Genomic DNA, 22,276 nt, shown 5'->3' with positions numbered 1-22,276 from the left:
GTTGAGGAAAATTGTGAAAGGAACAACTGGCTGTAATTTTTTTTTTTTTTTTTTTTTTTTTTTAGGAATTTTCATCTGCTACTGTCTTTTTCATTTTATTTCTCCCTATAAAACATCATTTCTTCTTTTTCTTTAATCTTCTTGAATTTCATTTCTCTTAAAAGTTTTGATTAAGTCTTTTCATTTGTGTTGTTTGTAGAGAGTAAAGATGGAGAATTTGAATACAAAAATCAAAAGGCAGAGGGTTTCTAGGTAACAGTACAGTTTACACTTATCACTTTCCCTCTTCCTTTCACTTCCTTCCTTACAAATTTCCTAGGAAGTGCCACAAGATTTAACTGGCAGGTCTCATAGTGTGTGCTACTACATTACTGTTGTCAAGAAAGAAAATGCAAAACTCAGAGGCCCTAAAGCAGTCCTGTGCAAAGCCCCACTTCACTATTAGGTTATGACTTAGGACTGAGGTTTAGAGTTTTAATCAGCTGTATGTAGTACACTGAAATCTAATATTTCTATCTCAGTTCCATAAATAAAAGTCTGGATTGTTCAATGTGTGTAATGTACAGAAAATTCTATTTATGACTAGTGGGACTTTGAAATATTAATCCTAGACAACATTTGTGTTAAAATTATGAAAAGTTTAAGACAAATGTCAGTCAAAATGAATACTTTTTGGCATTCAGTGTATTACCAATTACTCTTGATTTATACCATGTTAAAGTGGGAGAGAATCAAGCCTGTGTGTGTATAATAGACAACTATATTTCATTTAATTTTTTGTTTTTAATTCTGGGCTGTTCTCTTCCTCTTTGTGTTGTATTTCTCACTCTTCCACTTCAGCTTGGCCACTTACTTCCTTATTACTTTATGTAGTAAATTGTGATGTTACAGTGCCAGCTGGTTGAAACAAGCTGATGTCTGAGTCACATAGTAAGGACCCATCATGTAAGAAGAGTGAATCCTGGAAATATTCTTGAAGTTGTGTGTTGTAAGAATGTAATACAGTGATGCCACTTGATGGCTTTCTAACTTTGCTTTAGATGTCTTTAAATTGTTTTGAGCATACTAATAATATGCTCAAATGATAAATGGTCTGCTAGCCTGTGGTTGTTACTTGATTAATAATTTGATATATCACACTATAATCAATGCCTAACCAAGATCCTCACCAAAAATAAACAGGTTGTCTTTTTCTTTTTTTTTTTTTTTTTTTTTAAGACTCAGTTTCTTTTGAATGTATTGGAAATTCAGTGGAAACATTGTATTCCATTTCCATTCATTTTTTCCACAAAGCCGATTTCATTTGAATTGTCTAGATAATACAACACTTATTTAAATTCTGCTGACATACTTATCTACTATTTTTCCTCCTCCTACAACTTCCTATTTTTTTGCAAAACTGAAATTCAGAAGCTAAAATTATATACATTGTAATTTAAGTAAATCAGATTTCATCTCTTTCTGTTGAAACTTCCATGAGCATAACTTTAGAGATGAACTTGAGGACTGCTTTTAATTTTCTTTTCTTTTTTTTTTTTAATTGAACAGGTGCAATGGATGTAGAAGAGAGGAATCGCCAAATGAAAATGAGCAAGTACAAACAGGTAGCAGGATCAGATTCCAGGCTGGAACAAGATTACCATTCTAAGGCAAGGGAGTTTTGTTTTGAAAAGAAACAAAATATGCTAAACCGAAATAGCCAATATCCATTTAGAAAGTAATAGATGAGTACAAGGTTGTTTCTTTAGTAAAACTTTCTTGTGTGTTTATAATAAAATTATTGGAAATGTGCAGTAAAGCCCTTAGCATAGAGTGTTCTTAAATTTTAATAATCAAGAAGCATAAGTAAAAGCAAATAAAAGCGGCAGCACAATTATCCATTGGAAAGAACAATAGGGTCATGTTTTTAAAAATAAAAAAGAAGGGAAAAATACGTTTATTGTGTGATGGAGTGAGAGCTATTAAAACCTGTTTATGGCTTTCACAGAGTTGAACACAGGGCTATCTTGATCTCTTTAAAACTGGGACATGTGGTGTTAATTAGTGTAATAGTGGCAGCATAGCTCTTGGAAAGGTATTTTATACAGAACAAAAGCTTCTACCCTAGCTGTAGTAATTTACCAAAAAAACTGAATCATTACATAGTAGTGTAGCATTAAATATACTGTTCAGAATTTCCTGCTATCTAGAACAGGCTCATATTACATACAGTGTATTAATTAAAATAATAAAGATATTTTCAATTTAAACTTCTATTATACAAAAATAATTTAGTGTCCTTTAAAAGGCTTCATTAATTGAGGTCAAATTGTAAGTGGAAAACACAACACTTCTGTCCTACAAAAGCTGACTGAGGAAAAAAAGTCTGGTTTAGACTTTTATTGCCAGGATGTAATTCCTTGTTCCAAGGATTGGCAAAGTTACTGTAAATTGACCCATTTAATATTCAAAGACAAAGAAATGGTAGTTTATTAAGTTTTATTAGAGCTGAAGATAATGTTGAGTAATATACTCAATATAATTACTTACTAGAACGTACACTTCAGTGTGGGAACAGAGAGGAAGAGCTTTAGTGAAGCTCATGGCAAAATGAAAAACCCTATTAATGAAAATAGAATTGTCAAAACAAAAAGAAAATTGTGAAAGTGGCTTAAAGTACTTAAAAACTTTGTAGATGTGCTGCATGGTTATTTGCATAACTTACAAATGTAGTTCTTACTACAGAAGACAGGAATTTTTATTAACAAGTAGGAGGGACTTGGTATACAGTCATGTTTAGATGTTCCTTTTGTGTTGACACTTATGGCAAAGTTATTTTCACGTGTATCTATGTTGTCAGCTTTGAAAGGTGTTACGTCTTAGAGATGAGCATAATACTGTGAACAGACCTTCTCATAAGTGTGATGACTGTTTGTACCACAAAAATATGACTTTGTGTTGTATGTATAACCAGACTTATTCTGCTAATTTTCCTGCTCTTTCAATGCTTAACTGAAATTTGAGTCAGAACTAGGACTGGTATGGAGTAAAGAGAATAAATGGGCTCACATGTGAAAGAGATGGATAGAATATAACTACCTAAGGAAACGTCTACCTACCCTTGTTTATCCATTTCACCATTACCATATTACTGGCCTCACTCTACATCTTTAATCTTTTTCATTAAAATTTTACCTTCAGTATTATTGAAATGTATTAAAGAGGAAAATTATAAATGGAATTATTTTATATGGTGATTTGTTTATTGCACACATCAAACCAATTGTCTCCAGAAATAAACAGTTAATTTACTTTTCTGCCAAAGTGTAGTTTCACTAATTGAAAATGAGTTATTTATTCTATCAAAGAACTTGTGGAACTAGACACTGAATATTTATATATAGGTATTATTTTGAAATGCATTCTTAAAATGGTGTAATTTTAAAGCTTTGTAACAATAATAGCTCTCATAAGCCATATAAGAGTTCAGACTTCACTTTTTTGCTGCCACTGCTTCAATTCCCCTTAATTAAGTGCTTATATTATCTAGAGATGAAAAATGAATAAGTACAATTTATCTACTTGGTTTCTACAGAAATTCTTCTGGAATCTTGAGCTAAAACACATGTATTAAATGCTGACTGAAATCTCATGTTCTGTATACTACACAGTGACTTTGACTTCTTAAATCTGTTAACTGGCACATGCAGGCCAGTCAAGTATGCCTGAGAAAAATGTCATTAAGAAAGCATTAAGTGACATTCAGGAAAGCTAGCACATGGAATTTTCTTCTACCTCTCTGTTCTATTTCTTTTTTTAAATGAAAGTCAACAGCAACTGTATGTCCCTCAAGATTACTTAAAAAAAATATCCTTCCTTGCTGAGAAAGCAAAAGCTGTAACAGTAGAAGTTACATTAAATATTAAAATAGGCATCCTGTATTATACCTCTCTGGTTTTGTTCTACTTCTGGAAGTCAGTACTAGAGGTTTTAGGAGAAGGTACATACACTTCTCTTGTGCATAGTCATGCATTAAGAAGCTTGTGGGAATAGTTTACTTCAAGACATTTGTATTTTTAGAAGCTGCTGAAATATGAAATTGATTTTCCTTCATATTTTTTCTCGTGATTTATAAAATTGCAGATTGTTTTTATTATTCATATACATGCCTCATTATTTTTGTAAAACTAAATATTCTGCTTCCATAATATTTTGTATACGTGAGTTTGAGTAATATGTTGTATAGAGGAATTATTGCCTTAAATGCAGAATTATTGCCTTAAATGTCAGCATAGACACAAGGAAAGCAAGCAATATATTTGATTTCAACTAAGGAGACATGAAAGGAAAAACAGTGTGGGCATTAAGGATTACATAAAAGTATTTCTGGTACAGGAACAGCTATTTATGTTTAAATATTGAGTACTAGTGGACTTGTACTAAATAAGATATATAGTTAAGTCTGGATTGCAGTGCTGATAGAAGCTGTTACAGGAAAACCTGAGTTCTGGTAATACAGATAAAAAGCTCAGTAGCACAAGCGAGTTCTGCCAGAGGGCAAAAAAAGGGCCATTTACCATACTGTGGCTCTGCAACACTAGCCTGATTTATGTAATTTTCCTCAAGAATCTTTCTAGAGAGCTAATTTATTGTTTTGCATTAAAACTAAGCCTCCCAGTTCTTAGGTGTTAAAGCAAGATGCACTGTCAAGAGGGAAAGGCCAAGATGGGGAGCCCAGAGAAGCTGAGTGAGCTGTATGCTAGATTCACTTTGCTTTTGATTGAAGTGGCTTTTGAAGTCAGTTCCCAAACTACCTCTTAAAATCTCTCTGAAGCTTTCTGCATTGCTTCTTGCTTGGTGCTACTGGCAGTAGTTCTTCTGGTAAACAAATCAGTAGTGCTGTGCTTGGTGAGTAACCCTTCCCCTGGCTATTCCAACTACTTCTCAGATTCAGGAATCCCTGCTGACAAATGAAGGATAAAAGGTATGAGGAATCATGCCATTCCTCTATCCTTGCCACCTTAACAGGAGCATGCCCAATGGCTCAGTTCAGGAGAGCTGACAAAATTTTGTTGCTGCTGAAAAACAAGATACTTCTTTTATATGGAGACCTGTAAATATTTGCAATCAATGTAAAATCAAGAGAGAACGCCGTCAACACAGACCATATTAGTCATGACAAGAGTCTGAGTAACTAAAAGTATTGAACGCCAAATTAAAGGGGGCTGTAGGAGTTACATTTGTGTAGGAGTTAGACCAGTGAAAAACTATTGTTTTCTTTAGGAACAAAGGTAAAATAGAAACTGGAAACTAGCTGACACATTTAAATCTCAAAGTATCATGATGCTCATTTTATTTGTTTTATTAGGAGAAAACAATGACCTACAAAAAGGCAGAGAAATCCAGTTATATAATGCAGCAATTAGTAATAGTGACGCAGTAATTAGGAGTACAGTTTATTAGAGCAACAAAGAGAAAAGACGGGGTAGAAGAGATAAAAGACTGGATATAAACTGATTTTTTTTTTTGCAGAACTGGTGACAAGATTATTTAGCCAAATGTAGAAAAGAGTACACCTAATAGAGATAATATAGAAGATCAAAGAGGAGGACTCCTTTAACGATTCATGTTGATGATAAGACTAAAACTTTCTACATCATCAGATGTATGTAATGCTGCAGTACCTGTTAATCAATAACCACAATGCAAGTTTTAGATATGAGCGTCATTCTCTGCTTGGTGTAGGAGCCTAGTTGCATTTGGCATACAAGCATGCTACTTCGTAATCTTCTAACCTATTAGCAAGACCAAGACAACTTAAGGTGTGGAAAAGTCAAGCATGCACTCAGTTTGAGTAGTGTAGGTACAGCTGAAATGCCCTTGGAGCATGCAGACACTGAAAAACTTCAAACTGAGACACTTTGATTCATCAGTGAATCAAGTACTACCTTATGGGTTACCTGTATGAGAGAACGTGCGAAAAGTAAGAGCTGTAACACTGGAGTTGGAAGAGGCTGTCTGAATACATCAGAAGCAGATCTCCTTAACTCTCAGTGTTGCTGCAGTGTGCAAAAGTGTCCAAGAACTGCCTTTTTCCTCTGAAATCTGCAGTAAGTAGTTGTGTCATTGGTACAGCTACATGTTGTATCCTTTGACCTGTGATGTTGATTGGAACATTTGATTTAATGGTGGATTTGGAATGCCCTTATCTCCTCTTTAAAAATAAAAACCAGTACACAGAGCAGCAAAGATTGCTAACAGAAGCACTTGTCGCGTTTATTCCTGAAACCCTTGCAGAGGGGTAGTTTAACAAACATCAAGCTACTGGGATAATGACACCTTTGGTATTTTTATTGTATATAAACTGTGGTTGATTTATGTTGGTTTAAAATTGGCAATTGTTTTTGAAAATTTAAGATTAGAGTTTGGGAGCTCTGGGAAGATCATGATATGCCCAGTAATAATTTGATAATTTGTAGTAACTATTAATATGTTTATTTGATCCTGTCATTTTTTCCTATGACTTCTGTTATTAAGGATGTAATTAGGAATATTTGAAATACTGAATAAAAAAATGGAGGCTAGGTTAGATATCCATATTTCCTTAAAAGAGTAGAGAAATTGGAAACCTGGTTCTTTTGCATTTCTTTTTAACATACTAGTTTAAATTTAAAATTTTAGATACCTGGATAGAACTTGGAAAGATGAAATAATTAGAATGAAGGTATGCTGATGAATAGTTAAGAATGAAAAAAAAAAAAAAAAAAAAAAAAAAAAAACCACAGATAATACCACACACAAGTATTCCATCCAACTAATTTCTATAGACTACCTGTAAAACTAAGGGCCTAACCAGTAGAATTCAATAGGGTTATAAATGGGAATAGTTGTAGTTTTATGAGTTCCCTTCATCTTCCCCTTCCCCACCTCCATGCCAATAAACTCTTTGCTTCAGGAAATAAACCAAACGCAACTTAGGCTAACAAAGAATTTTCCATATGAGGAAACTAACTATTGCCTGGATCATGGCTTCTGAGCATTCCTATGGACAGTAATTGTATTTTTGGTCTGGTCTGGAAGGACAGGTTCTGTCACTCTGAGCAGCTTGTGGGTCAATCATGTGTAGTTGTGATAGGTAAAGGAATTTTACACTCAGTGGCAGAGATAAAATCCCTGGCCCATAGTGCTGATAGCATTTATATTTTCAATCAAGTATTCTATGGTATTTTTAATGTAACAAGTTTGGGGAATAAATTGCTCATGCTGCAGTTGTGGTTCCTATAAATGCAGGATTTAAAGTTCAGTTATAAGATTCAAAAAATATAGCTGGATGAAATACATTCAGCATTCTAGATATGAGCTCTATACTCATGCCAATGTAGAAAACATCTCTAATTTTTATTTTCATCAGACTGTTTTGCTGATGGATTAAAAGTAATTTAGAGACTTTGCATACAGATTTGGATTGATTTGATGTTTAGTATTTCCTTCTTTAGTTAATGATATGCAAATTCTGAGAAACTATAGCTGTTGCTGTCATTTTTCATTTAGTTCAAGCTCTCTTTTATTTTGGTTTTTATGCTTTTCTAATTTATTTTTTAATCTTGAGTATCCATGTCTTTATTAGGGATTTAACATGTTCTTAAATCTAATACTGTGGTAAACACAAACACTGCATTCACGTATCTTGATTATGGCTGAAATGCAAATATCTGAAAGTAAACAGATTCTGGCTGTCTTTGTCAGTACGTTCCTTCTGTTGTCAGCCATTTTCTCAGTTTTTATGTAAACTTCTATCAGTAATCTAGAAAGCAGAGGTTAAATACATTATGAAATGTTGTTTAAAGTACCTTATAATTTTACAATGAATTGCACAGGGAAAAAATTTCTCCTGAACATAAAAAATAAAATCATCAGTCTACTTTGGCTCTGAATAGTCATTAGTTATTGGAGTTTATTGGGAAAAAAGGGATTTTCAATAGCAAAAAATTGTTTTTCCATTGAAGAAAACCCACAAAAAATATGACATGTAATACAAAGTCTTGCATTTTATTTTTACAGCAGTTAGTTGAATATTCTTTTGCAAAAAACACTAATATTTTCAAGAAAAAAAATTATTAAACACATATATCAAATATACAACAAAACGGCAAAACAGGTACTTCTATCAAAGCCAGATTCGATTAGGTAATTTTAACCATTCCATTAATAATCACATTTTAAAACCACCTGGGTGCTGTCTGACCAACTCCCAGAGAGAGTAATCACTGCCATTTATCTTAAATCCTTTTATCCATTTTGTAATAGAAGATATTTTCCCTTCAGACTTGCTTTGTATAGATACGTGAATGGCCAAGCTGTTAGTCTTTTTTGGTTCAGAGTGGCTATCTTTTCATAGTAAACCCAATTAGTTCCATTTACAGTTCTTAGATGAAACTGTATTAGCTTATTCAGGCTGTAAAGTTCCAAGATGCTGTTGAACTGAGTAATAATGTATAAAATAGTGGGATTGTGCTTGAATTAATTATCTAAGATGTACTGAAATTGATGTCATGCTGACAATAACTGACAAAATCTATGGAAAATAAGAAAGAAAATTAACTGGGAAATGTGTAAAAATATTTGGGTGCCAGAGTGTGACATTCAAAAATACAGAATTTATGAAGTTAATTGAATTGCTGCAACAGTCTGGGTGCTCCAAGAATTGAGAATAATAATCTATGATAACATGTATCGTACCAGACTGCAGTTTGTGTTACTTAATCCTGTGCCAGGCAGAACTGGTGTAAAAAGGGCGTGATTCACATTTGAAAGATTACAAGGGTTAGATGGAAAAATGTTTGCTAGGTCAATTTGCTAGGTTATTGATCTTGAAAAATCAAGAAAAACATGGCATGCAAGTAGGAAGGATAGACCAGAAGTCCAAGTGCAGTTTTTGCGTAAAACCTGCTTAAACGTGTAGAATTTGAAATGAAGGAGCAGGACTTTTGTCTGCCTCACAGGGGGTGGTTCAGAGGCCACTGAGCACTATCAGACTCAGAGGCAGGAGACTGGGCTGGCCCCTTGCCTTGTGTGCCTCCTGTTCTGCCCAGCTCTCCAGTGCTGCAACAGTTTGAGGTCTTCCCGGGACAGCAGCAAAGAGCTGCTATTCATGGTGCAGCTAGGCATACCTTAGATGGAGGATCCATCCAGACTTTCATGTTTTGGTTTTTTTTTTTTTTTGTTTTTTTGTTTGTTTGTTTTTTTTTTTTTTTTTTTTTTTTTTTTTTTTTTTTTTTTTTTTTTTTTTTTTTTTTTATGTTGGTTTTTTTTTTTTTTTTTTTTGGAATGTGGATGTTTTCTTTGGTTTGGTCTCTGAGAGTGCTTCTCTTTATTAAATTGGTTTTTCTTTGATAGCAGCCCCAAAGTTATCAGTGGAAAAGAAAACTGGTTTATCAACCTTTTTCCAAACAACAGATTTGTGGTTTTGAGGACTTTTTGCCATCTGTCATGGAAGAAAAAAACCTAGGTGTCTCTGTTAGATTTCCCCAAGATATTACATTCTAAAATTCTTATTTATTCTTATTTTTTGAAGTATCTTAACTACATAATCTCTTGCAGTTAATTTTAGTGAATATAACTTCAAGCATCCATACTGCAAGTAGCATATATAAAGGATTTGGATGATATGTAATAGGCCACCGTTATTTCTGTAAAACCTCGTTCTGCACAATGGAGCTAATCAAAGTAGGGTCAGGACCCTGGAGACAGCACAGGGGGGTCTTTCTCTCGTAAAGCCTTAATGCCTTCAGCAACACTTATGGTGAGAATGTTACTAAAACATGAAATTACTTCTCTGGCCCTTCTAACCTATGGTATTTTTGAGTGTCATTTGTGGAAGTAAAGTCTTTGCTTATAATATTGATTTAGTGTTAGGCAATAGGATATTTTCTTTGGTAATACATCAGAAGGAATATTCTCCTTCTCCTGCAGATGGAAACCATTGTTATACTAAAGAGTTCACTGGCAGTCTGGAATCAGCAAATAGTAACAGGAAAAAACAAGACAAAAAAACATAAAGCTATTTTGAAATTTTAATCCTTACTTCTGAGCAAAGTAATGAGGTACCTAAAATAATTCATTTTTGTAATACAAAAAGAATCATTAAATTATTGTGGCAAACATATTCTACTAGTAGTAGTATTCCAGCATAGTAAAATATCGAATCTTAGAAAAAATTATCAAATAAAGTTGAAGTCTGCATAATTCCTCTTATTTTTTGTTGCCATAAAAGAGTCCTAAATCTTTGCCTTGAATGTATACAGATTTTCCATCTAATAACCTTAAGCTGAAGTTTGGAAATTGTGTTTCTTTCAGAGTCCATTTATACTGAGGAAAAAAAATTAATCTATCATAGAACTAAAAGTACAATTTTGTCATGAAGTTTAACTTGTATTATCACAGTAAAATTTGTTATATCTTTTTTCTTCAAACTATGCAAAATCTTTAAAAGATGATACATTCATTTCCTCATATAGAGTACCTTAGATTCATTAAATTTCAGAGAACCAGGATGCATCAACCTGTTTCTGTTCTTCCTCGAGTGACACAAGCCATCAAGAACAGTTCTATTCATTTGCATCCTTCTGCAGCTTATTGTGAATCAACTAGCTAATCAGTGATATCTGCATTTAGTCTGAATATGATATTCTAAAACAAAATTCAAGGCACTGTGACATCTTTTTTGTCTCTAAGAGACAATAACAATTTCACTTATGATAAATAGGCTGACTTTCAGTTTCAAGAACTGTAAAATAACTTGGGTGGTTTTTAGGAGGCAGTTAGAAATGCTCTTTTCCCACTTGTAAGCTAGTTCCTATTCACATAAATTCAGGAAATGCCATACTAACGCTATGCTAAGGAAAAGTCTCTAAAATGAAATTATCTTCATGGGTTCTAATAACTCCTAGGCATTAAAGATCTTAAAAAAAAAAAAAAAAAAAAAAAAAAATCACAGTTTTTGACCCCAGAAGAGTTACAATATACATAACTGTCTTGTAAAAGTACCTAAATTTCTCATACAGTTTCAACTGCATTATATTTTGTTTCTTTCCCACAAATGTTACTTATTATTATTCTACTGTGGGAGTGGTTTATGTGGTGATGTTGAAGTTGCAAGTAAAGAGGTGTTGCCTATTTTCTGTAAAAGTAAATTCATATTAACCTTGCGAGCAAGCAAAGGGATGAATTCTTTTTACTATTTAGAATTTGATATGAGAGACATAAGTAATTTATTTTTTTTTTAATTACTCCCTCTTTGAGAACAGAAGCACAGTGACTAAAGGGAAAAAAGAGCAGTTTTTTCTATTCCCTAGGAGCAGTTTGCATGCTCAGGATCTCCCTGCAGCCTTTTTTCCCCTAGTTGCAATATAACAAGGGTAAAGCTGCTCAGGAAATAGAGTTTTGGGGGAAAATAATGTCTTCTAAGCAGTTTAACTTGCCTGTGGAGGGATAAGGAGATGGTAGCATCTCCATCTTGCAGATTTGTTTCCCCTTTAACTAAACATGAATCAGCAGAAAAAACATAGACAAATTATAGTTCTTATTGTACAGAGATTTTCCAAGATGTATCCTAATAACGGGTAAAAACAAGAGATTAAGAAAAAATATTATGGGACATTCCTTCAAATCATGCATGATTTTGGAGGCTAACCTCAGAAATCTATGAATTTAAGGACTTATAAACTGCAATCATACAAAGATATATTTATATCCTATTCTTGAGCAATTGTGTTACTCATGGTCCTTAGGCACTTCTGCTTACAGGAATACACACTCACCAGATGGCCCATGTGTCAATCCAGCTGTTCTCTTCAGCATGAATTCCTTTGAAGATGTTGTGTCCCAGGACAAATTTGGTGAAAGTCATATTTAAATGTTACATAAAGTAGGTTTAAGGGGGAAGTTCACATCTCTGTTCTCAAACCATCAGGTATGATGAAATACTTATCAGTCTTTTGGGATGAAATAAAGTGTTTGATTTCCTAGGTTGCATTTGCAAAGTAACACTGCAAGCCCAAATTAGGTAGAACAATCGAGACAAAAGTCAATTTCTTAAAATGGAGGTCTTGCCCTGTTACCTTCTTTAAAAAATAAGCCGTTGACTCGATTGTAGGACTGTATGAAGTGCAAGAGATTTTGAGTGCAGTGGTGATGGAAGTGGCATGTGTACCACTTGAGGAACAGAAAAAAATACATGAAGCACTCTTTGATTCTGTTTATCCAACATTAGTAGGATTCACTACAGTTAGAGGACCAAAAAAGACCAGAAACAGAATTAAGAGTTATCACCCATCAAGCGAGTTAACTAGGCAGGCTCACCTGTTTGTTTTAACAAACGTGGGGGAGTTCACCAGGAGATAAAACACTGGAGATACCATTAAATGCAATTGCACAGTAGATTGTGAAACCCTGAACATCTGCACTTCTGTAATCACTCTGACATGAACAGCTCAGATTTTTTACAGTGAGCAGTATCCATGATGATGCATCTTCAGGAGACCTGGCACAGTGTTCTGGAATTCTAAAGGATTGGTGATCTCATTTTTTTCCTTCTCTATAAGACAGAGAGTTGATTTGTGGAACTTAAAAAAGATGCTGGGAAGTTTGAGATGATCTACATCAAGAGTTTATTATTTGTCATCACAAAATCAGACTATAGATGGGTTTCTTCAAAGTGAAATGTGGTGACTGACTCTGCCCTGTTTGAAATAGCAATTAAAAATCAGGAGAAGGTCGGCAGTACAAAAGGGAATTTGGATAGCAAATGTTTCAAATAAATCTTAGAAATAACTTTATTTTTCCATTTTGTCTGCTTTCCTGATTTAATTTCATATCAGACAAGGGGGACTGATGGTTGGTCATCCTTCTACCCTTAATTCTCATTAAAGGCTTCTACTTTTTAAGCTTCATATTATGTAGACTCATATTTCTTCAAGATTTTTGCTTTTGTTCAAAAATTGTTGGGAATATTCTGGCTACATGACAGAATTCTATGGTTCACTTGTTAAGGCATGGTGGAATCATCAGATCTTGTAACATGGTGAAGTCCAGCCACAGGACAAATGAGATTTTCTGTTCAATCCAGTTTATACAATTAGAGTTGTTTCATCCTGTCTCTATGCTATACCTGGATCTCTCTTCTACCTTGTTTAATTTGCTAGAATCAACCAGAACCATGGAAAAGATCATCTTTAATATTCAGACTATTAAAATTTTTCTTAAAAATCTCAGTTACTTTCCTGGATAGCTAACAGGAATCAGTTATCTTCATTTTTTAAGTAGATATCTAGTTATATAGTACATGAGGCATACTACCAAAGGACACAGACCGGTGGTGTTATTATGGAAGAAATGTCACGTCCTGGAGTCCTGTTCCAATGATTTGATGATTTGGAGTAGAAGCACTCTCTGTAAGTAGTGATGTTAAGATATCTCTTGATGAGGTATTATGAGACACCTGCTTGGCCATTATAAACCTTGTGTTTTCACTCCAGTATGTAGCACATCTTGGGATTGCCTTTTAAGATTTTTTTTTTTTAGGTGATGCTTAGAATAGTTCCTGTGTTGTTTTGCTTGTCTTTTACTTTACCTTAACCAACAGTTTTTTATCCACTGTGTTTTTCTTACAAGAGATGGAATTTTAAACCATGCCTTCATGAGCAGCCTTTGGAATAATATGGTAACTTTACATAACCCAGCAGAAAGTTCACAGTGCTCTCTCCTTTCAAAATTTGTAAAATTTGGTCCTGACTTAAAGTAAGATTAAATAAGAACACTTAATTCCCTAGACTAGATGAAGCTATCTTTGAGAATTAATTCTCTATCAGTAACATCTTGATTTCAGAACAAATATCAGTGCAGTTGAAATTAGAGGTTGTCTTGATCTTGCAAAAGTCACACTGTATGAAAAAGAACATCAGAACAAAGGGCTATTTGGTGTTTTGAAACTGACTTCAGGAACATATTTTTATGTAGGATGACAAACTTGTTAACAAGCTAATTCTCAAGCTCACTAAAAGTCTCAAATACTTCTTAAGAGCTGCTTTACTGCTCTCTACTTCACCAAACATTTGCAGGTCCTATAAATTCTCCTTAATATAATCTTAGATTATTTGCTAGTGCTCTCCTATATTTATTTCATATTGTGCACTTAGGGTTTTCTTTAAAAAAAATGCACCATATGGCAATACATGTGAAGCAAACAATTTTTTGTCTTTTCATTCGGCTTGCCCCCGGACTACCTCCCTCTAGATTTCCTCTTCTCTGTAGGCAGTAATCCATTTGTGGCTTCTGCATTACTGCTGTTCTAGCAGTCTTCTTCAGATCCTGTATCACCTTGACCCACAGGGTGACAGAGTAATTTGGGCTGGCGGGGACCTCAGGAGCTGTCTATTCCAACCCCTAGTTTGAAGGGGTCAGCTGTGAGATCAGTACAGGTTGCTTAGGGGTCTATCCAGTCAGGTCTTGAAAACATTCAAGGATGAAAACTGCACAGCTTCTGTGGGTGACTTGATACACTGCTTCACTGTACTGATGGTAAAATTGTGCCTTCTTATACCGGTCAGAGCTGCTCTGAATTGCATGGCTTTGTCTTTTTGACATCCTCCCTGTATGACCTGGCAGGCTGCTGTTAGGTGCTCCCAAAGCCATCACTTCTCCAGGCAGAATGACCCCAGCTGCCCAAGCCTCCCCTCACAGGGCAAATGCTCTAGCCCCAGCCACCTCAGTGGTCCTCCAATAATTTTATTCTAGTTTATCAATTACGTTGTTGTACTTTGGGTCTCAAAACTAGATACAGTAGTCTAGATGTTGTTGAATGACTGTTGAGTGAGGGGCATAATCACTTCCCTTGATTTTTTGGTTATGTTCCAGTCAACACAACCAAGTCTGCCAGCCTTTGTTGCCAGGACCCACTGCTGACTTCCTTGGTATTTTTATTCTTCAGTTTCTGTTTACTAATTTAGCAGTATGTTGCTGTTTGCTGTTTACATGGCTTAGTCCTGCAGTGAAATCAGGTTTTAGGAGCTCTTTTGTAAGACTGTATATGTGAGCCATGGCTAGTGAAACTGATAAATAGATGGTACCAAACCACTAAGGGTAAGGTATAAGAATTTCTGAAGAAGATATTCTTTTTCACATGTTCATGATATGGATGTTCTTTTTTACCAACATGTTTCAGTTGGTGGCCTGACTTTATTGGAGATTAGGATGATTTAGAAGGTGGATTTTGCAAATCAAGCTATAGTCACTTCTTTTTATTCAAATGGAATTAGATTGGAATGTACTGAATAATGGGGGAAAATGATGTTGGATAAAGATTGGGAATATGGAATGGATGTACAGAGAACCACTGTATGTTAAGCTAGAATTACTGTTTCAGACACCATACTGCTCAGAAGTAGAAAGACCACATGTAGCTGGTCTTGTAATGCAAGACAAGAAGCCAGGAGAGGTACAGTAGGGCCAGGATCATGAGAAAAAGGGGTGCCTAATACAAAGCAAAAACTGGCTGAAGGTAGAAAAATATTGCAAACAGGATTCATCACAAGCAAAATACAGAGCTAAGAAAGCAGGATCCAAGAAGTATGAATAGAAAGAAGGAAGGCAGGGTACGATCCAGGAATACAAAGCAGAAGTCGGGATCAGCAGCCGTCAATGAGTCTGAGCTAGAACTGGTTGCAGCTCCGTACTGAGAATCCCAAGGGAACTGTGGAGCTTATTATTACTTAATAGCAGAGCAGTGCAAGAATTAATCTCCCTGTGGTCAGTCCTTAAATCTCCCAAGGGACTGATGGCTGCCGTGTGCAGCTGAGAGCTAAAGCAGAGCTGTCAGAGGCTGACCTGGCTAGCTGTACCTCAGTTGCCTTGATAGAGCCTGACAGGAGTGACAATGTAGGCAGAGGCTGAGTTAGCTAAGTGTGAATTACTTGCCAGGACAGATTCATGATAGCCTTCATCTTGGGTTTGTGAGTCTGCAAGCTCCAGATAAACATGTATTCTTTCTACATATTCATTTTCACATTGTACTTTGTAAAAATTACTTATAATCTTTTGCTTTATATGAAAGTAATGCTGTTGTTGTAAATATTAGTAAGCATTTGGTTTTATTTTTAATGGCAGACTTCATTAGGCAACCAGTAACAAAGATTATAGAAAGAAACAAACGATCAAATGACATTCATTAAAACTATGTGTAGTAACTAAAATTTTCAATGCCTTTAGAGGCTCTGAACTTGCACTGAATGCTACAGTTGAAATTACAGGACATTTCATACAATTGCTGTGCTCTGGCTGCTCTAGAGCTTTTGTCAGCAAGGCAAAGAACTATTGAAACTGTCCAGAATGGTTCTTTAATCTTCTTGTAGTAGCACAATGGACAATTGTCTGAAACGTCTTTCCAACATTTTGATAAGTAAAAACATTGACCAGTTGCATGTTCCTATGTAAATACTAGCAAATAAAAAAGAGTAAGTAGACTATAAAAAAAATAAAATAGAAAGACAGATGGAAATCACTGACAATGTCAACTGCATGATTGTATAGTCCTAGATGGAAGACTGCTAACAATAGTTGAAACTAGCATCAAACACTTTAAAGTTTTCTTTGAATTAAAAGTTCCACAACAGTTTCTGCTGAGAAGTATTAGAGCAGTTGTAGCTCTGTGTGGCCTGTCAGTCACATAGTGGTAATTCACAAAGAGGCCAAAACGTTTGCCGAGGTTCTTGTATTAGGAAAGAGCAGGTTATTTGGTTTTCATCTTTAATAATATTGAATTTGTCACTACAGGAAAGTAATCTGTTGCAGTCACAAGGTATTGGTACAAACACCTGTCCGATTTGTGCAGCATCTCTAGCTGATTAATCTACTAATGCAGAGGAAAGGACTTTTAGAAACTTAAAACTTGCTTGATGGAATCTGTAATAATGAAATTTATCCCATTCTTTAACCCAGCAAAATAGGACAAAATCATCTTCCTATTAAAAATATAAAAGTGACTTTTGATCAACCCCTCTGCTTGCAGCAGACTTCCTATTGTCAAAACAGCTTCAAGAGGTTGGGTACTCTTACTGCTTTATGAATCACAAACTCCAGAATGCTACCTATATTATGAGTCTTGATTGGGTTGGAACTGAAATTTTAACCTTATTCCAACAAAAGAGATGTCTATTTCCAGCATGGGGAAAGTAGGGGGTAATGTTCCTACTGACATGGCTGTTATTTTAAAAATTATTATTAATAATAATAGGAGCATATGAGGCTCCTTTTCTTTCTTTGTGCCCACATTTTCTTCTGAGGGAAACTGGAGAATACTGGGTAGTTACTGGTTCTGATGATCCAAAATTGTAGCCATGCTACAGTCAAGATCTAGCCCTGGGGCTGCAGTTCCCCAGCAGTTTGCAGGGAGTGCAGACTCCTACCACACGCTACGTGACGGACAGCAGTGGGAGGGACGGGAAGTAGTAGCAGTATTTCAGATATAACGGCTGGATGGCACTTGGTTAATAATGGCCTTTTCAGTCTAACTGTTGATCTTATCATACAGTTGGTGACATTTAGGACAAAAGAAAGTGAAATATGGATTAAGAAAACAATGAGGTATATGAAATATATGAGGATGTATATGCCTTGGGGCAACATTCGTCACACAAAAACTGGAGAAATGGTGCAAACACGTGCAAAAATGGTTGCATTTTATATGACTTGAAGGAACTGAATAATTTTTAAAAATCAATCCTCACACACTGGAAGTGTCATTTTACTCTTGAGGCAGAGAGCAAAGTAGCACTTCAGAAACTGCCTTATATAGAATTGCCATTTAAGAAACAAATGTAAACCCAAAATGCCAGCATGGCTTGTCAGACAAGCAGTATGTTTCCTTTTGTCTTCTGAGCTGCAGTTACTGAAACACTAAGATGCAATGCACTTACTGTTGTAATCTATTTCCTAAGCAAAATTAAGTCAAATACAAAGTCAAAAGAATAAGGAGCAATTTTGAGCAGAGTTAATGGATAAATGCAAAGTATCTGAACTTTTTCCAGCAAGAAAGACAATTTGGTATCAGTTTCTAGATGTTACTTGGTAGGCAGCTAGCAGATGCTGAGACTATAACTCAGACAATGTATAAATAAAACTTTTTAAACCAAATATTGTATCTTAAACCCATTTTGATTTAATGATCAATTACATTTCCCAATTTAATTCTAAACCATCCTGAAATAGTAAGGGTCAGATAATATTTTTGTGCCAGCTGACCTAATTGAAAATACTTGATGGGAATTACCTTTACATACAAGTGAGAAAAAAGAGACAAGGTAATGATCTGATCTTTTCTCACATTATATTACTGAAGTGATCTATCTTTAAGTTGCTTTTTTTGCCATAGCAATTCTCAATCTTCACTATATATCATTAGATTATCAGTATTGTATTAACTTAAAAAAAAAAAACCTACAGTAATGTTTTATTTATGAAAATGTTTGAGTTGTTATATACAGCACATTGCTATGAAAAATGTATTTTAAGTTGTGATGTTCTCCAGGTGTGGAAATGAAATAGACTAAATCAGAACCACAGGTTTTTGAAACTTGCAGTTTGCTGCAGAATGACTCTTTAGAATAACATTGTGCAATGCTGATACCATTTGCTGCTTCATGTTGCTTCCATGTATTTAATTTAGAAGGGCTTGTTTCCACGGACTGCTTGGCAAGCTCAATGTGGGATCTGCAGGTTGAGGTCTGTTATTCTGTGAACCACCACAAGTAATTCTCTATCTCCTAACTGGAATGTAATTAATGATTCCATAAATGATTTACTTTTGACTCTACAGCCTTTCTTATTTCCCTGGAGGAGAGCCGCATGGTCTGTAATGCTGGCAGCGTGTCTGCCCTCAGGTGACTAGTCACCGTCAGTGCGAGAGGACAGCTTGGCTCTGCTGGGAGCCAGTAAGCAGCCTTGGCAGCACAGGGTCTGGCATGGCAAGTACATCTCTGCTGAAGCCTTGGAGAATGCTGAAGGCCTGAGGGCAGCTCTGTGTTGCCTTTTCTATGGCACATGGTGATAACCCAGTACATCAGGCGGTACTTCCCAGTCTTGGTAGTTTTAGGCTGAATCAACACAAACTACACTAATTAACTTCAATGCAGAATTAGATAGCACTCAATATATACACATTTCACTAGGCACAGGTATTTTTTTTCTTCTCTTAAGGGCTAAGTAGTTGTTCTTTTAAAAGGAGTTGCTGAAAAAGAACAATCCTTTTATTCTGGTATAATGTTCCATTATCTCCCATAATCAGAACAGCTGTTTCATCGTTGTTTTTATGTACCCAAAGGAACATATCAGCATAATATGTACTGTCTTCTTCATTGAGAAAAAAATATTAATGGCATCCGTAAAATCAGTCATTAAATACTACAACATTTAAACTTAATCGCAGAGTTACTCTATGAGTTTATTGCTGGCTACGGGTACTCTCACACCTAAAGTCTGGGGATGGCTTGAGTGGCTTGTCAATGAACACAAATCCTGTAAATGAGTACAGATCAAGAACCCAGCTGCAGCATGTGGACATTGTAACCATCATAAGCATTTTTTCTTCTCTTTATTTCACTTCCCTGTCTTAAAACAGGCAAAATGGCTTCCTGTTTTTAAGTGTAAAATACATTTATGGCAAACAGGCACTCAAAAGCTCTTCTGAAACGCTGTTTAGACACTACAGAATCCTTCAGAACATTTCCCAGTGTAACATGTCTTGAAAGAGAACAGAATGAAAAGATCTGCCTACTTCATGAAAGACAGTTATTCTAAAGTTATAAAAAAGGAACAAATTTTATACCAACACCTTGACACCCTTCTCTTCTGCAGGACTACACCCATCTGCCACTTTATATTATGAATTGTTTTCTCCAAGTGGCTGAGTGTAACTATTACTACTCCCAAGAGTTCAACAAGCCACTGATACAGATTATTTTCTCCCACTGTTTTCTTTCAGTCCCGTCTGTGCTGCTCTTCACATCTTTCCATGCTGTCTTTTCTCCATGCCAGACAAACGATCACCCGGTGATCACTGGCAATTCATCTTGCAGTATTATTTTGCTGAAAAGATTATCAGTAGTCACCCATTAGATTTTTGTTCACACAGAAATGTCTGTATATGAAGAGAGGAGGGAAGAGCATCTTCCTGTATTTATTACATTTGCACATAGTGCAATGTAGAGTGGCACAAACTTAACATGAATTTAGAGCTAACTTTTGTAAAAAGGACAAATAGCCATAGTATTTTGTTCAGTTCTAACTTGACTGCCTCTGCACAACACTGCTTCATGTTGCATGGGCTTACTGCTGAAGACTAGTCACATACCAGTTTTGGGTTTGGAATGTACTGTCAACAAGCTCAAACACTATTGTAGCTTTTTAGTTTCTGAGGCATTGTACATTTTCAGAACAAATTATCTCTAGTCCTGTCCCTTCCTTTCAGATTTCAGAGCTCAGCAAGAGCATTGACTCCTGTTCAGTCTTTCACAAGCTCCTTAGGCATGGGCAAGTCACTTAAGTCTCTGCTTTATTTTGAGCACTGATGAAACAATTGTGATAAGAGTATTCTATGATGGTTTAGATGTCTTTGAGAAGCTAATAACTTGAATGAAATAGCAAAGCAGGGTAAAACACATGGAAACCAAGTCATAACTTGTATTCCGTATTGGTTAAAAGCTTCGTTATAGAACTTCAGACAGTCTGGAGACAAAGGCAGTTTAGATAGCATCAGGGACCAGCTCCATGGCTGATTTGTGGTAATATGTCAGTGACAACATCTGTCTTTTTGTCTCTTTCGCCTTACAGTATCGGCCAGGACGGGATCCTCAGCGAGGTTCAGACAATGTTTCCAATAAGTCTTCAGACAGCGATGTGAGCGATGTCTCGGCGGTGTCACGGACCAGCAGTGCGTCACGCTTCAGCAGCACAAGCTACATGTCTGTCCAATCCGAGCGGCCGAGAGGAAACAAGAAAATAAGGTGAGCACAAGGAGCTCGAGTGCCAGCCATAGCCACGCACCTTAAGTAACTGAACATTTATCAAGATTTGCATTGAAATGAATACTTTACCTAGGTTGAAGTTTGCAGAGAATTTGCAAAGTACTGGCTTAAATGTCTTGAATGCTTTTTGAAGTCTTCATGGTATTTGTTGTTAGCCAAGTTCTAACAATTTGGTTCATACTAACATACACTGAAATAACAAACATAAGATATAAGCAAGCATTAGACACACTTAGATTTTCATTTTCTGAAAACCATTTTGTAAAATACTTAATATGGCTGAAAAGACAGTTTAACTTAAAAATGTTTGCCAGCAATGTTAGAGGCATCTTAATTTCCTTTTAAGCTAGAGCTGCTGAACTTTTATAAAGTCTTATTTAATACTTGCATAGACCAATTCTCTTTAATATTAGTCCAATTTATCTGTAGGCATACAACCATTGAACTACTCTTCAATAAGATGTACATATTTCTCTTGGAAGGTGTAACCCACCTGCATCTCTCAGAAAAATTCCATGTCAGCCTGTATCAGTTCTCATAAAATTGTCCTCTTGAGAGAAATGGTGTATTTGAAAAGATTTTTTTAAACATCTGCTTGTATGAGAATTGTTAGGACCACATTGTTTCTGTCATGCAGTTATGTATACGTTTCTAAATGTGATGTATTGCCATGCAACTTTTATTTGAAGAGGGACTTGGAGACTGTCCTAAAAAAATGTCCTAAGGCTCTCTAGTGTAGCCTGGAGTCTCAGCCAGCATGGTTTAACTTATGACTGCTTCAATCTTTTAGTTTTTATTTCCTTTCTTTTGCATTTCCTTTCTTGTGAGTTCATGCATGCTCTTCTCCATGACCTTAATTTATTATTTTCTTTTTTTTCTTTTTGCATGCCTTTTTCATTTTTTGTGGACTTCAGAAGTGCAAGGGATATAGAGGGGAAAAAAGAGAGAGGGCTGGAAGGGCATGAACAAGATGGGATATTTCCTGAGGAGGAAGAAAAAGAGGAGGAGGAGGAAAAAGCAAAGGAGCAAGAAATTAATGAAAAAGGGGGAGGGCAAGAGGTAACAGAGAACTGTGATAAGGAGGAAAACAAAGAATCAGGGCATGATGAAAAAGCTCAAGAAGACCAAGCTGAGGAAGGGAAGGAGGATGACAGGTAAAATATACTTCTGTTTCCATAGACCTACTCTTCTTCCTACTGTACCAGAACCCTACTTGTCTTCCC

General features: G+C 35.6%; 1 protein-coding gene across 1 annotated transcript in view; it reads left to right on the top strand.

Moving 5' to 3' along the window:
- Positions 1–21,032, top strand: part of LOC103774367 (regulating synaptic membrane exocytosis protein 2) — a gene marked incomplete at its 3' end in the record, with an annotated part of 152,814 nt that extends 131,782 nt beyond the window's left edge. The window contains exons 18-19 of the mRNA XM_008941767.1: positions 1,549–1,649; positions 20,860–21,032. Coding sequence (XP_008940015.1) covers positions 1,549–1,649; positions 20,860–21,032 — 274 coding nt within the window. The remainder of the gene's footprint in view (positions 1–1,548; positions 1,650–20,859) is intronic.
- Positions 21,033–22,276: the final 1,244 nt, after the last annotated feature.

The sequence above is a fragment of the Merops nubicus genome, unplaced genomic scaffold (genome assembly GCF_000691845.1).
Source record: "Merops nubicus isolate BGI_N331 unplaced genomic scaffold, ASM69184v1 scaffold10646, whole genome shotgun sequence".
NCBI classification, from domain to species: Eukaryota; Metazoa; Chordata; class Aves; order Coraciiformes; family Meropidae; genus Merops; species Merops nubicus.
Note: the sequence above shows the minus strand (reverse complement) of the source record. Positions and strands in the feature narration are given on the sequence as shown.